We start from the raw sequence: 14,446 nt of genomic DNA, 5'->3' as shown, positions 1-14,446 counted from the left end.
CCCATGCATTTGCAGAACAGAATAAAGTGGCAAAGGCTAACAGAATACATGAATCTCCAAGAATGTAACAATAATGTGTATGAAGAATAGGCCTACTACTGATGTATATAGATATAGCAGTGCAAAATGATAGCAGCGCAAAATGATTACATGTATAATGTGATTCCGAACCACACAAACTGTCTTGACTGCACTACAAATCCCACCATCATCAGCGCATGCCCACCCGGCATGAGCTCAATTTTTTTGGACGTCATCAACATGAGAACCAGACGGCTCGGAGATCAAAAACAAGAAGCTAGCTGGCTTTCAAGCTGGTAGGCAGGCTGTTATAACTTCGTCTGAATTTATAACTTAGCTAAGGACATCCAAACAGAGATAAGATAGGTAAGATATAAGTGAAACAAAGTCAAAGATACACGGGCGTCGGATAGGATAGGAGGACAACTTTTCCCCGGAAAGGTGGGAATTTGTTTTCATTTGATTTGGTTGGCTAACGCTAGCTTAACCTAATAACGTTACTGTACGTTAGCTAACGGTAGCCAACAACAGTTGCAAGACTCCTTCCTGGACTTGTCGAAGTTGCAAAGTTAGCTAACTAGCCAGCTAGCTGAAAAGCCATAATCAGGATAAGCTCCTTCCAAGCTAGAAAGCCATTTTCTTTTGTGTTTCGCATTAGATACTATACTGTCACTGTTCCTCGTCCGGTCTTTGTAGCTGGACCCTCCTTAGATTAAAATCATGGCGTGTGGAGCGACCCTGAAAAGGACCATGGAGTTTGATCCATTGATGAGTCCGACGTCGCCTAAAAGGAGAAGGTGTATCCCGGTTTCCCCATCATCCCCACGGAAATACCTTCGCATGGAGCCGTCACCATTTGGAGAGGTGTCGTCAAGACTATCAGCTGGTAAGTAACGTTAGCTAGTTAGCTAATTTACCGGAAAAACCCAACTTGGTACCAGACATCTAACGTTAGCTAGCCAGGCCAGTGTGCTAGCTTTCTGCATGGCCAGCAAACTCTTAACTTGGCATGCTATTTTACAAGACCATGCTAGATGTTAGCCAATAGTTAGATGCTCGTGTTATTGCAGCATATCTACCTATCTTGAAAAGATAACATGACGTTGACATGGCATGTTGACATTGGGAAGATCTCAATTGCATACTCCTCGCAACCTCTGGAACCGCACTTTCTCATCCAGTGGGTTTTGAGAAGGACACAAGTAGAGAGGACGCGAGGAGTATGCAATTGATCTTCCCATGATATCGGCTTGGTACTGGCCCTTTTTGTGTTACACAGCATAAGAGGAGCTATAAGGATTGCACTGTAACGTGAGGCCTCCATTAGATGTGACAAGTTGTTTGACTAACTTCCTCCCTGAATAATTTTGACCCATGCTGTGTACTATATCATTCAAGAGCAAATTCTGAACAACATCAAGCAGGAGTACAAGCGCATTCAGAAGAGAAAACACATTGATGTCGTTTACCAACAGACAGAGGGTTGCTACTCCCCAGAGTCTCCACCCCCTCTTAGTGCATCCAGTATGCCAGGTTTGTTGTAGTGTACTGTTAGCCTATACTGTTAGCCTTGCAAGGTTCAATGTCGGTCTTTGAGGGCCGAAACACTTCTCGTTTTCATCTTGTCCTGCTAAAGGACTGATTCAGACTTGGGACACCAGGTAAGTGCAATTAACTACCAGGTAGAAACAAAAAAACAGAAGTGTTTCGGCCCTCCAGGACCGGAATTGAACAGCCCAGACCCTAAACCCTGATGAGGGGAGATCCAGAGTACATGATGAACTAAAGAAACTAAACTCCCTTTTCCCTCCAACATGCAAATTACCTAATTGCTCTCCTCATGTCCTCTGCAGGCACATCGGCTGGAGGTTCTTCTCCATCAAGGAAAGAACAGCCCTTATTTACTCTTAGACAAGTTGGAATGATTTGTGAACGTCTACTGAAGGAGCGTGAAGATAAAGTTCGGGAGGAATATGAGGAGACCATGACTTCCAAGTTGGCAGGTGTGTACAGTCAAAATACACAATTCAGAAAGTGCAGCATATGGTGGTATGTGATTTTTACAGTTAGAGACAAATTAAACCCCTCCCTTTCCTCCCACGTTTCTATTACAGAACAATATGACACTTTTGTGAAGTTTACACATGACCAGTTGATGCGAAGATTTGGAGAGCAACCTGCAAGCTGTGAGTTTATTTTTCTCCTCTTTTTTAGAAGATTCTCAGTGCATGTACCATTCAATTGCTGAATGCAAGAAGGCTACTGTTACACTTGAATGGAAAACCTAAAAGTTATAGTAACATGGCTGGTTTTCTCTTTTCTTTTTATCCCTTTTCCAGATGTTTCCTGAAAGCGACCCAGACTGCCAGGTGACCTGTTGCCGCAAGCTGTCGAGTTTAAATCTTTGGAAATCACCGCAAGAGATTCAGTTGGTTTAATGAAACTTTTCTTACTGTGCCATATTTCTCCTTTGGGCAAAGGTTTATAAGCCGTTGTCAGTGGCTATCACTCTCTCTCGCAAGCAGCTAGGTGCTTCCTAATGTAAATGTATAGACCCTCTACCAGTGGGCCTATGTTTCTCCTGCTGTACTTGTATCGATAAGGCCTCACTCTTACAAGGAATTCCAAACGTTATTCATTGTTTTATTTCTTTGTTACACACACACACACACACACATATGATAAAGCAATGTAGAAATCCATGTAAGGTTTGCTGGTCAATCTATGAGCAAGTGGAAGATGCAGGTTAATATGGTTTGGAGAAGAGAATTTGTAGATGCCCCAGTTACTTTTTTGTATGGGACTTTACAAAGTGTAAATTTAATTCTGTTGATTTTTTTTCCCTTTCAAAATGTTTATTTTATTTGGACATTTTTGTTTTCCTGGTATTACTTTCAAACCTATGTACTTAGTGGAAAACCAAACAATAAAATGTTTTAAGACTTATGATTTCAAAGTGTCATGCTGTCACAACAGGGTAATGCTCTAATTAACTCAAGTACTACCAGTGTTTCCCCTATACGCATTTAGAAGCGGCGGTTAAATTGTGGCCGCCACTGCAAATTAAAGTGCGACTGACTTTGAAAACGGCCTATGTGGCATCAATATGAATCAAACAGTTATTCTAGTGTCAAAATTGACTAAGTGTAAATAGGATAATTTGGTCATAGTCTCGTCTAAAACAGAGTTTGGAACATCTGTACGTCACACCGGCGTACACGTCACTGACAATCTGAAATGGTTCACCCACACAGTGCCGTGAAGAAGGCGCAACAGCGCCTCTTCAACCTCAGGAGGCTGAAGAAATTTGGCTTGGCCCCTAAGACCCTCAAACTTTTACAGATGCACAATTGAGAGCATCCTGTCGGGCTGTATCACCGCCTGGTACGGCAACTGCACCACCTGCAACCGCAGGGCTCTCCAGAGGGTGGTGCGGTCTGCCCAACGCATCACCGGGGGCAAACTACCGCCCTCCAGGACACCTACAGCACCCAATGTCACAGGAAGGCCAAAAAGATCATCAAGGACATCAACCACCCGAACCACAGCCTGTTCACCCCGCTATCATCCAGAAGGCGAGGTCAGTATAAGTGCATCAAAGTTGGGACCAAGATACTGAAAAACAGCTTCTATTTCAAGGCCATCAGACTTAAATAGCCATCACTAGCCGGCTACCACCTGGCTACTCAACCCTGCACCTTAGAGGCTGCTGCCCTATATACAAACATGGAATCACTGGCCACTTGAATAATGGAACACTAGTCACTTTAATAATATTTACATACTGCTTTACTCATCTCATATGTATATACTGTATTCTATTCTACTGTATTTTAGTCAATGCCACTCCGACATTGCTCGTCCTAATATTTATATATTTCTTAATTCCATTCTTTTACTTTTAGATTGGTGTGTTTTGTTGTGAATTGTTAGATACTACTGTACTGTAGGAGCTAGGAACAGAAGCATTGCTACATCTGCTAAAAATGTGTATGTGACCAATAACATTTTATTTGAAACCTCATTAACCAAACGTGGAATCGGTCAGGAAACACACCTTCAAGACTGAAATATTTTTTTTCCTAATGAGCAACAGAAAAACTTGTGCCAATCGGCATGTTCAGTAGCTCTTTAAAGAAAAGAGGACAAAGCAATACATTTAATTGTAGAACATTTTTGGGATGGTAAAACGTTTTCAGTGTAAACATAAGTGACTAAAACCAGAAAATATGTAGAAAAGATAATGGCACACTTATTTTAAATATAACTACATCTTTGACAACTAACAAGCACCAAAAAATTGAATGGGGCCTCCATTGATTGAGTCACTAATATAGCATAAGAACAAGGCAAAATGTGTACAATTGCAGGAAATTAGCTTTAAAACTGCATATTTTCTCTCAGCCCCATGGCAAAATGAGTGGAATTGCAGGAAATTAGCTTTGAAACTGCAATTAACTTTGCCACCTTGGGGAAACACTGACTGATGTTAAAACGCTAACGAGTAATCAAGTACATAATTATAAAATACCTACGATATCAGCGGGATCTATCAACTCAAGTCATTTCTGGCATTGCACCACAACTTGGCTCCCTGCCACCACTATGGAGTTACCAAGTCCCAGTTAACACTTAATCTTTGATTTGGCCCTGAAGTGTTGGAATGATCCAGTCGCAACGGTTTCGTCACCCATTTTCTTCCACCGCATGAGGACCAATCTGTTCCCATTGCATCTTTACAAATGAATGCACCCCTGAGAACTTCATTTGTGATACTGCTACTTGGTAAGACTGATGGTGTTTCATATAATATTACATACACTTCTCTTTGAGTGTGTGTGTTACTGGAATAAGCTGTAAACATATTTGCATTTTCACACCTTTTAAGAGCACACTGATGAGCAAATCACGGTACTCAATTGAAATCACATTTTTATTCAAAAACAATTGACACATACCATACAGCACAAGTTCCCAGACAGTGAATCAGCAGCCTCCCCAGGTCAGTCGCGATACATGGTCCGTCTTCTGCTTGGTGGATTTGATGAATCCCAGGAACTCCAGCTCAGATACGGCCTGAATAAAACGAGCACTTGAAGGAGTTGAGGAACAATGTGAAAAAGCAGAACGTAATCATTTATCTAGGCTATGGGAGAGGACCTGTGGTAGGAAAAGTATTTTGTAAATGGTACCAGTAGGGCTGTTGCAGTGACCGTATTACTGCCACTTGACTGTTAAATCACAGTAATTTCCTCTTATGCACTCTGGACATGCATTGGTAGTACCCAACTCCTTATCGACCGTCAAGTCACTAATGGCCTGGTCCTCGGCACTATTGTCCCTCTAACCACTCTGACATCAATGCAAATACAATCGAAAATAACAACAAACACTTATCATGAAAACAGAATCAAGCTTTTAAAACTCACATCTCACTGTGATAGATTAATTTTAAGAAAAGTTCAACAGGTTGAAACATGATCGTTTTGGATGTTGTTTCAAAGCCTTAATACAACGAAATGAACAGCGCTTTCTAAGGTGATGATTAATTCAAAAACATGCATATTAGAGCTTATGCACACACATATGCCTGAGCCCCCCTGCCCCCCAAAAAAGTAATTAAAATAATGATTGTGCCGTTATACAATACATAGCCTACAGCATATTACACATGCAGAAAAGTAATACAAAAAGACTGAAGTTGTCTTTTGCACATATTTGGTCTAGCCTATACTCCAATATCAAACTAATTCTAGTAATGGCTTTTGAGCGTAAACTGTATTATGCATACTAGATGGCCCTTACGCTACACTCCAAACGTTCTATCCATGAGTCTGGGAGAACATATAGGCCTAGGCTGTTGGTACACTCCAAATGTTCTATCCATGAGTCTGGGAGAACATATAGGCCTAGGCTGTTGGTTCATTGATTGTGCAGGGCGGCTTAGAGTTAACCTACAATTATAGTGTATTTGATTTGGATTAGCCTAGTAATAGGGCATTGTTTTATATTTTCATAATAGGCTGACATTACCTTCAGCAACAGAATATCTCACCACCGTGCTCTCCTTCATTCCTTTCTCGAGCGCACAGAGAGAGGGGCTGTCAACAGTTTAATAAAATGTGTTTTGTGAAAACATGTTACTACCGATGTTCCCGAACAGATTTCACTTGGTTTCCAAAATTAAGCATTGGGTAGCTGCAGGAACAGGGTTGGAGAGCCCATGGCATATAGAATTTTGGCGGAATATCACCTGTCGCGCAGCAAGAGGCTGCATGCTCCTCAAACAGTGGTTGATGCATGGAGTGAAATAAGTGTTCTTATAAGCCCAGACATTTCTATATGCAATCCCGTGTGAAAGCAGAGTTTTGATGGTTGCCACTAAAAAGAGGAGGATCCCAGCTGCTACTATATTAATTTCTCAGCTGCTATTATTAAATTGAGAATAGTCTGATGGGTGAAAATACACTGTACAAAACATTAAGAACACCTTCCTAATATTGAGTTGCATACCAGTTAAATTGAAAGTGCTTATGATAGGATACTTGTCTATTCAGAGTATTTTACTTTAGTAATTTACAGTGCCTTGTAAAAGTATTCATCCCCCTTGGCGTTTTCCTATTTTGTTGCATTACAACCTGTAATTTAAATGGATTTTTATTTGGATTTCATATAATGGACATACACAAAATAGTCAAAATTGGTGAATTAAAATAAAAAATTAAAACTTATTTCAAACAATTCTAAAAAAAAAAAAAAAATACCGGAAAAGTGGTACGTGCATATGTATTCACCCCCTTTGCTATGAAGCCCCTAAATAAGATCTGGTGCAACCAATTACCTTCAGAAGTCACATAATTAGTTAAATAAAGTCCACCTGTGTGCAATCTCTCTCACACATACACATATATATATACACACACACACCTGTTCTGAAAGGCCCCAGAGTCTGCAACACCACTAAGCAAGGGGCACCACCAAGCAAGCGGCACCATGAAGACCAAGGAGCTCTCCAAACAGTACAGATCAGGGTTGGGTTATAAAAAAATATCAGAAACTTTGAAAATCCCACGGAGCACCATTAAATCCATTATTAAAAAATTGAAAGAATATGATACCACAACAAACCTGCCAAGAGAGGGCCACCCACCAAAACCCACAGACCAGGCAAGGAGGACATTAATCAGAGGCAACAAAGAGACCAAAGATAACCCTGAAGTTATCTCCACAGCGGAGATTGGAGTATCTGTCCATAGGACCACTTTAAGCCGTACACTCCACAGAGCTGGGCTTTACGGAAGAGTGGGCAGAAAAATGCCATTGCTTAAACAAAAAAAATAAGCAAACATGTTTGGTGTTCGCCAAAAGGCATGTGGGAGACTCCCCAAACATATGGAAGAAGGTACTCTGGTCAGATGAGACTAAAATTGAGCTTTTTGGCCATCAAGGAAAACGCTATGTCTGGCGCAAACCCAACACCTCTCATCACCCCGAGAACACCATCAGCGTGGTGGCAGCATCATGCTGTGGGGATGTTTTTCCCCATTGGCAGGGACTGGGAAATTGGTCAGAATTGAAGGAATGATGGATGGCGCTAAATACAGGGAAATTCTTGAGGGAAACCTGTTTCAGTCTTCCAGAGATTTGAGACTGGGACGGAGGTTCACCTTCCAGGAGGACAATGGCCCTAAGCATACTGCTAAAGCAACACTCAAGTGGTTTAAGGGGAAACATTTAAATGTCTTGGAATGGCCTAGTCAAAGCCAAGACCTCAATCCAATTGAGAATCTGCGGTATGACATAGATTGCTGTACACCAGCAGAACCCATCCAACTTGAAGGAGCTGGAGCAGTTTTGCCTTGAAGAATGGGCAGAAATCCCAGTGGCTAGATGTGCCAAGCTTATAGAGACATACCCCAAGAGACTTGCAGCTGTAATTGCTGCAAAAGGTGGCTCTACAAAGTATTGACTTAGTTATGCACGCTCAAGTTCTGTTTTTTTGGTCTTATTTCTTCTTCAAAGTGGTAGGCATGTTGTGTAAATCAAATTATACAAACCCCCCCCCAATAAATCAATTTTAATTCCAGATTGTAATGCAACAAAATAGGAAAAATGCCAAGGGGGGTGAATACTTTCACAAGCCACTGTAGCAGACGCTCTTATCCAGAGTGACTTACAGGAGCAATTAGGGTTAAGTGCCTTGCTCAAGGGCAAAAATCAACAGATTCTTTGGCTTGGCCATTTGAACCAGCAACCTTTTGATTGCTACCTGACGCCCCCATGCAGTGCTTGTTTTATTAAACATCTTACCACATATTCAAAATGCATCACAAAGAAGCATTTTAAGACATCCAACAATTAAAGGATACTGTTTGAGTTCGTCCACTTTGCCATAGTCCGCAGAGTCAGGATCCTTGCCCTCTGCAGCCGAGACCACAGTAGCATAAGCCTGCAAATGCATAACAATTCACTCACTCAGTTTGTCTCATTCAATATACAAGCAGGCAAGGCATATATTTTTCTACAGAGGTATAAACCCAGAGATATATACAGTGTACAAACGCACCCCCTTTTTACCCTCAGAACAGCCTCAATTCGTCTGGCCATGGACTCTACAAGGTGTCGAAAGCCTTCCACAGGGACGCTGGCCCATGTTGACTTCAATGCTTCCCACAGTTGTGTCAAGTTGGCTGGATGTCCTTTGGGTGGTGGACCATTCTTGATACACATGGTAAACTGTTGAACGTGACAAACCCAGCAGTGTTGCATTTCTTGACACAAACCGGTGCGCCTGGCACCTAGTACCACACCCCAATCGAAGACACAAATCTTTTGTCTTGCCCATTCACCCTCTGAATGGCACACACACAATCCACGTCTCAATGCTTAAAAAATATTATTTAACCTGTCTCCTCCCCTTCATCTACACTGATTGAAGAGGATTTAACAAGTGACATCAATAAGGGATCATAGCTTTCACGTGGTCAGTCTGTCATGGAAAGAGCAGGTGTTCATAATGTTTTGTACACTCAGTGTATATGATACCAATAATGGTATTTCATTTCATTCTTTATTAAAACCTTTTTTAAACCTACCTCCAGCCAGTCATACAGGTTGATGAGTCTCCCACACTCCAGATGTAGTTTGTACACAATGCAGATGTCAGGAGCAGCATTGGAGACTGTCCCGTCCTCGGTCCGCATGTTTTCATTCTGAACCACAGATTAGCATCAGTATCAGCTACTGTTTAACACTATACGCTTTGGCTGAGTTTTCTAAAAAGGCAGGCTTATCGCATTCCCTTTCTTTCATCTGCACCGATCTGAAACAATTGCGAACAGGTAAAAGTAAGGCCAATAATGGCAGTCCACCATATTGCTTACACCTATCAAATCTTTACAGATTGGTGCAGATTAGGATACAAGGAACGGTGTTCACTAGATGTTATTGAGACAGCCTCTCAGGGGAGCTATTTACTTTCAGGTAGTGGTAGGGGTTGCTGAGGGCGGTCTGGATGGAGGTGCGTGGCGTGGCGTTGAGGTGGCGTCTCAGGACAGCAGAGGAGCTGTAGTAGCACACCTCGTACAGCGGTTGTGATTCGGGTGGGGCCAGGTGGGACCTGAGAACACACAAAAGGTGAGCAGCACCGTCAAATACTGTGCCATCCATTTACACCGAGCTCATCTAAAAGAATGAACGTAATCTATCCAGCCACTGTTGAATCAGTCAATTGATTGGGTTGTATCATTACTGTATACTACTTCACCTTAAAAATGTCACCTCTCACCTCACAAGGCTGTCAATGAACTCCAGGGCTTGGTCTCGGAGTATCTCAAACTGGCTCATTTTCTTGGTTCTTCGAGATTTCTTCATCTCCAGTAGAGTCTAAAAAGGGGAGGAGGGTCCATGCTGAGAGGCCCTTCATATCACAAGCACTACATAGAATACACATTTTTTTGAGAGGCGTAGATCCATTATACATCAGAAGTGTATGAAACCATTTCTTTGAGCAAAATAACTATTCGTTATGGCAGAAAGTTATTACCTTTTGCAGTTGGAACAGGTCTGTTTTCTTCTGGAGGCCTTTCCCTGGGGAAGTGAGGTCCTCCCCAGCTGCACTCTCAGCAGCATCTGATGGGGCAAAAGAGAAGCACATTTCAAGTCGGCTATTTCAATGGGTCCGAAATACATTTGGTGAAATGGGAAACTGTTACAGCCATCATCGCTACTTACCGTCTGGCTGGTCAAATTTGGCGAGTAAATCATTCAGTTGGAACAGTGCAGCCCCCATTTTCTTTGTCTTGCCATGTTTCAGGATCTCAGCACACTTTTGCAGCGCTGAGATGAGCTCGTCTTTAGCCATCATCCTGGGGTGAAAAGTTGAGTGTTGACAAAAGGAGAGCAAACAAACTGAACTTTATCTTAGCAGGTAACAGAGTATATGATAGCGAATATAACGTTGTTTTGCAAAGCAATGTTTATGCTTTATATCAACTTTAAACAATGACTTTGGAATGAATAAATCTATAAACTCCTTTATCACCTCAGAAGCTGCATGGCAGACACATACTCTTCATTCTCCCATACATTCTTCTCCAGACAGGATATGTGCAGCTCTCTTATCTAAAAATAGAGGCATATGTGGAACAGGTGAGACAGTCCGTGCCATGCTCTACAATTCCATTCCTAACGTATGATGTATTATTTCAATGGCAACCTTGACAAACAAAATGTTCCAACCTGTTTCCCCAGAGGGTATTTGGGTAGAGAAGCTGTTAGAACGTGGAGACACCTCAGAATGGGGTAGTAGTTCTTGTGGTATTTGCGAAGATCTTTCAGCAGTTTCTGACACACTTCCTAAAAGGAGTGGCAGGACACGCAATCACTCAAGACCAATGGCAATACATTTTGGTAAGCTCATAATTCAGTCATGGCAATATACTGTTCAGAACCTCTCGACAGCACTCAATAATATTTACCTTCACATGGTTCTCACTGGTCAACAGCTCCACTTGCTCCTGGGGACCCTGCTTCTCTACATACCTAGAGGAAAGGTGAGGTAAACACTAAACATCAACACGTTTTTATACAGACAAATCACACAACGTTCTAATAACGTTATCCACCATCATATGGGTAGAAGAGTGTGTGTGACGGTCACCTCATGAAGGAGGGCAGCTGTTGGATCCTCTCTACATCCCGGTGGCTGAGCTCAGTGGCGTGGGCCAGGGCCTCCTCCTTCTTACAGCACAGCACGCTCAGAGGCTGGCTGTGGAAATGCTCCAGTAACGCCAACTGGGGAGGGGCCCCCATGGTCAACACACACAAACTTAAGAACAAGCAATGCAAAAAATAAGGGAACTAAGAAATTCACAGGAATACACAGTCCAAAATACTACATCCAGCAAACATCTCAAAGTTAGTCTTTGAAAGCCGGTGCAGAGCACAATCAACATTGTGTGTTCAGTCAGTTAAACATCAGTTAAAGGAGAATGCTCATTCTCCAACACAGTCCTAGAATAGTCACCCCAACAATCAGAGGGCAGTCCTCACCTGCAGGCCTTTGATGAAGTTGCGTACAGAGAAGTCGTGGTAGAGGAAGATGCTGACCAGCACCTGCAGTACCTTGCCACTGGGCTTGAAGGGAAACTGGGAAGTTAGGATCACCTGGAGACACAGAGAGGAAAAGCAATACTCAAACTAAAGTCTGAATCCTAACTTGAGATAAACATGAGTAACTCAAGACATGTCATTAATGGGGGTCTTGAGTGAAAATGTTTGTTATGCACGTTGATCTCAAGTTGGTATTCAACTGCAACTTCAGAACCCTGTTGGGTTTTAGGAATAGGGCACAGACAAATATGCTCACTATGTGCCGAATACAACTACATTCACAGTGAATGGATGGATCCATGGTGGCTACAGACCACAGTACCTACCTTGTCTATGACAGTGGCCAGGTGCTGGGTGCAGGACAGGGACTGGAAGAGCTCGATGCCCAGCAGAGAGGACACGGAATGGGGCAGCATGTGTTGAATGGTGCTGGGAGACGTGGCGATGCCAAAGACGAACATCAGAGGAAGCTGTTCAACGTATCGACTGTTGAAGAGAACGGGGAGATTATGCAGCATGTAGCGCATGAACAGTTATGTGAGAGGTGCCATCACACAAGTGTATTTTCAAATTATATACCCATTCAATCAATCTAACAGAGATGGAGGTCAGAGCTCTGTTACCTGCAGATGAGGATGAAGTCTTGCAGCACTCTAGGGTTGAAAGCCTCTAGGTCTTTGAAGATCACTACAATGGGAGGATGCTGTTGCATGTCTTTGCCAACGGAAGAACGCTTTTTGCCTGGGGTGCCGGAGGCAGCTTTCTGAGAGGAACAAATTATTTTTACACAAGATTCATGATTTGTAATGAGCATTTACAGAATGTAGAAATTGTAAGGAGTTGTACATTAAATCATCATAATAGTCCTTACTTGTGTGCAGTAGCTACATACCTTTGTCACAGTCTTGTACCAGTCACAGAGTGTGTTGAGGGAGCAGTGCACCCTCTTCTGGTTTACAATGGTACTGCGCTGCTCAGGCTCTTCCTCATCATCCACGGACACACTAGTACCCATCAGTCTCTCTAGAACCCTCTGCATCATGTGATTCAGGGCTGAGGACAGAACACATTTAAATATTATGATTTGAATTAGGTAGGTAGTATCCACATGTCATAATACAAAAAGGCATGCATATACCTATTATCAAAATAAATCTACCTAACACCAACCTCAAATAGCCATAATACTTGTACAAATTCCATTGTTGATTACTAATAGAAATTAGGGTAATTTCTCAAGTACCACACACATAGGACTGACCTGCACACTCTGTGGCTTGTAGGGAGACGACAAAGGGAGTCACTGACTGCTGCAACTGGTCAGAGAGGCTCTGGAAGGTCATACCGTGATCTGGCACATTCACTCCTACACAGGCAGAGTTACTTAGTGAAGCTCTATCCCACTATGAGAATGTTCAAACAGAAGGATGTAAGGTACATCCTTTTTTCCTCCAGCCAAAACTCTCTATACTAGAGCCATCTCTCAGTCTGTACCTTGGCATTTATCAAAATACACTAATTTTAGGCCTATATCATGGGCCCTGGTCATCCCAAAATACTTTTGCATGCGAATTGTCTTTTGAGCCACATACCAAGCACTAGGGCAGCTGTCGGAATCTCGTGTGCTCTCATACGCGACGCCCAGTCATCCGTGCCACGCTGGAAAGTGGACACACTCTTTCTGATGAACGCCAAGAGGCTGTCTAATATTTTCCTGTTCAGCTCATCCTGCAGAAGCTGTAGAAAGTAAACAATGTAAATTGTCATGCCTGACAAAAGCTCGTAACTTTGATCTGGGGTGTATTCAGTGTGCTGAAATGTTCACAACGCTACATATAATAATGTAACAAGTAGAGCTGGCACAATCCCCTATTCTGCATGACAGACATATTTATATTGAACAGATATGATTGTCTGTCTGAACATTCCGTTGAGTGGCGCCCTCCTGAACAGGGCCCTGCTGACTGGCATGAGCACAATGATGGCAATGCCCAAAGTTGGGAGGATGATGAACTGAATGCAGGTAGGTTCTCACCTCGGTGTCTGCCTTCATTTTCTCCCATAATGTCTGACAGGTTCTGAAACGTAGTTTGCTGTTCTCTGTGTCCTCACTGCCATGAGTGAAATAATCCTCTGGAGAACACACACACGATACAATTGACACTGATAGTCAATGCTACCCGATACTTTGAATATTCCGTTTCAATAAATAAAGTATAGATTACTGTGTTTAAATATGACCATCGACCCAGCTAGTTATGTATAAGATCACTCACCCACTGTTGGACTCTTCCTTCTCTTTTTGACACTGGGCTTGAACACAAAGCAACCCTAAGCGGGGGATATACATATTATGACGCGATCATTGGGACACTTAAATGGACTGACCAGCAATAACTTAAATTATGTTCTTTGCTATTAGGAATCCTTGGAACGTCGTCGTCCCCCCAGCTAGCTTCCATCGTGGCAAGATTATAAACGCAGCACTCGCTCAGAATACGCTAAGGAAATCGCATTTCAACAATTTACAGTCTTTAGCCTACCTTTGACACCGATGAAGTCATTTCCAGCAGAAATGTGACTGTCCCAGACAGACTACCTTCTGTAAGATATATTATTTCTTCTTTGACCAAACGATTGAATGAAACAAACAAAAACTGTTAGCCGGATGTAACCATTCCACACTTCCTCCAATAGTTCCCGCCGTTGTGACGTATATGAATTTGTGTACAGACCGTGAGCTCATTCAATTATAATTGTATTGTTGGCTGAGTGTTTAAAGATTCATGTTAATGCACATCTGTAAAACAAA

At 42.4% G+C, this 14,446-nt stretch overlaps 2 protein-coding genes across 4 annotated transcripts; one reads left to right on the top strand and one right to left on the bottom strand.

Moving 5' to 3' along the window:
- Positions 1-247: 247 nt before the first annotated feature.
- LOC121539415 (akirin-2-like) lies at positions 248-2,967 on the top strand. 3 transcript variants are annotated; one of them, XM_041847898.2, is made up of 6 exons: positions 248-387; positions 718-907; positions 1,420-1,554; positions 1,875-2,024; positions 2,136-2,207; positions 2,361-2,967. In XM_041847898.2, exons 2-6 carry the CDS (start codon positions 742-744, stop codon positions 2,369-2,371), a joined length of 534 nt encoding a protein of 177 aa, XP_041703832.1. In that variant the 5' UTR covers positions 248-387; positions 718-741; the 3' UTR covers positions 2,372-2,967. The 3 variants fall into 3 exon arrangements, with proteins under 3 accessions (XP_041703832.1, XP_041703831.1, XP_041703833.1); XM_041847897.2 differs by having other exon boundaries at positions 248-462; XM_041847899.2 differs by having other exon boundaries at positions 293-317.
- A 1,969-nt stretch (positions 2,968-4,936) lies between these two features.
- On the bottom strand, positions 4,937-14,340 carry orc3 (origin recognition complex, subunit 3). The gene is made up of 20 exons (XM_041847896.2): positions 14,178-14,340; positions 13,911-13,965; positions 13,670-13,767; positions 13,227-13,371; positions 12,896-13,000; positions 12,527-12,687; positions 12,258-12,397; positions 11,961-12,120; positions 11,575-11,688; positions 11,183-11,316; positions 11,001-11,064; positions 10,762-10,878; positions 10,565-10,644; positions 10,255-10,388; positions 10,067-10,152; positions 9,809-9,906; positions 9,499-9,640; positions 9,117-9,233; positions 8,391-8,470; positions 4,937-5,113 (listed from the first exon to the last, which is right to left on the bottom strand). Exons 1-20 carry the CDS (start codon positions 14,196-14,198, stop codon positions 5,008-5,010), a joined length of 2,157 nt encoding a protein of 718 aa, XP_041703830.1. The 5' UTR covers positions 14,199-14,340; the 3' UTR covers positions 4,937-5,007.
- Positions 14,341-14,446: the final 106 nt, after the last annotated feature.

The sequence above is a fragment of the Coregonus clupeaformis genome, unplaced genomic scaffold (genome assembly GCF_020615455.1).
Source record: "Coregonus clupeaformis isolate EN_2021a unplaced genomic scaffold, ASM2061545v1 scaf1128, whole genome shotgun sequence".
NCBI classification, from domain to species: Eukaryota; Metazoa; Chordata; class Actinopteri; order Salmoniformes; family Salmonidae; genus Coregonus; species Coregonus clupeaformis.
Note: the sequence above shows the minus strand (reverse complement) of the source record. Positions and strands in the feature narration are given on the sequence as shown.

Coding starts and splice junctions, on each gene's coding strand:
- LOC121539415 (XM_041847898.2), top strand. CDS start 742: ATGGCGTGTGGAGCGACCCTGAAAAGGACCATGGAGTTTGATCCATTG. Junction 908..1,419: donor GTCGTCAAGACTATCAGCTG/GTAAGTAACGTT, acceptor ATATCATTCAAG/AGCAAATTCTGAACAACATC. Junction 1,555..1,874: donor TAGTGCATCCAGTATGCCAG/GTTTGTTGTAGT, acceptor TGTCCTCTGCAG/GCACATCGGCTGGAGGTTCT.
- orc3 (XM_041847896.2), bottom strand. CDS start 14,198: ATGACTTCATCGGTGTCAAAG. Junction 10,153..10,254: donor CAAATTTGACCAGCCAGACG/GTAAGTAGCGAT, acceptor TTGCCCCATCAG/ATGCTGCTGAGAGTGCAGCT. Junction 9,234..9,498: donor ACCCCTACCACTACCTGAAA/GTAAATAGCTCC, acceptor TCTGTGGTTCAG/AATGAAAACATGCGGACCGA.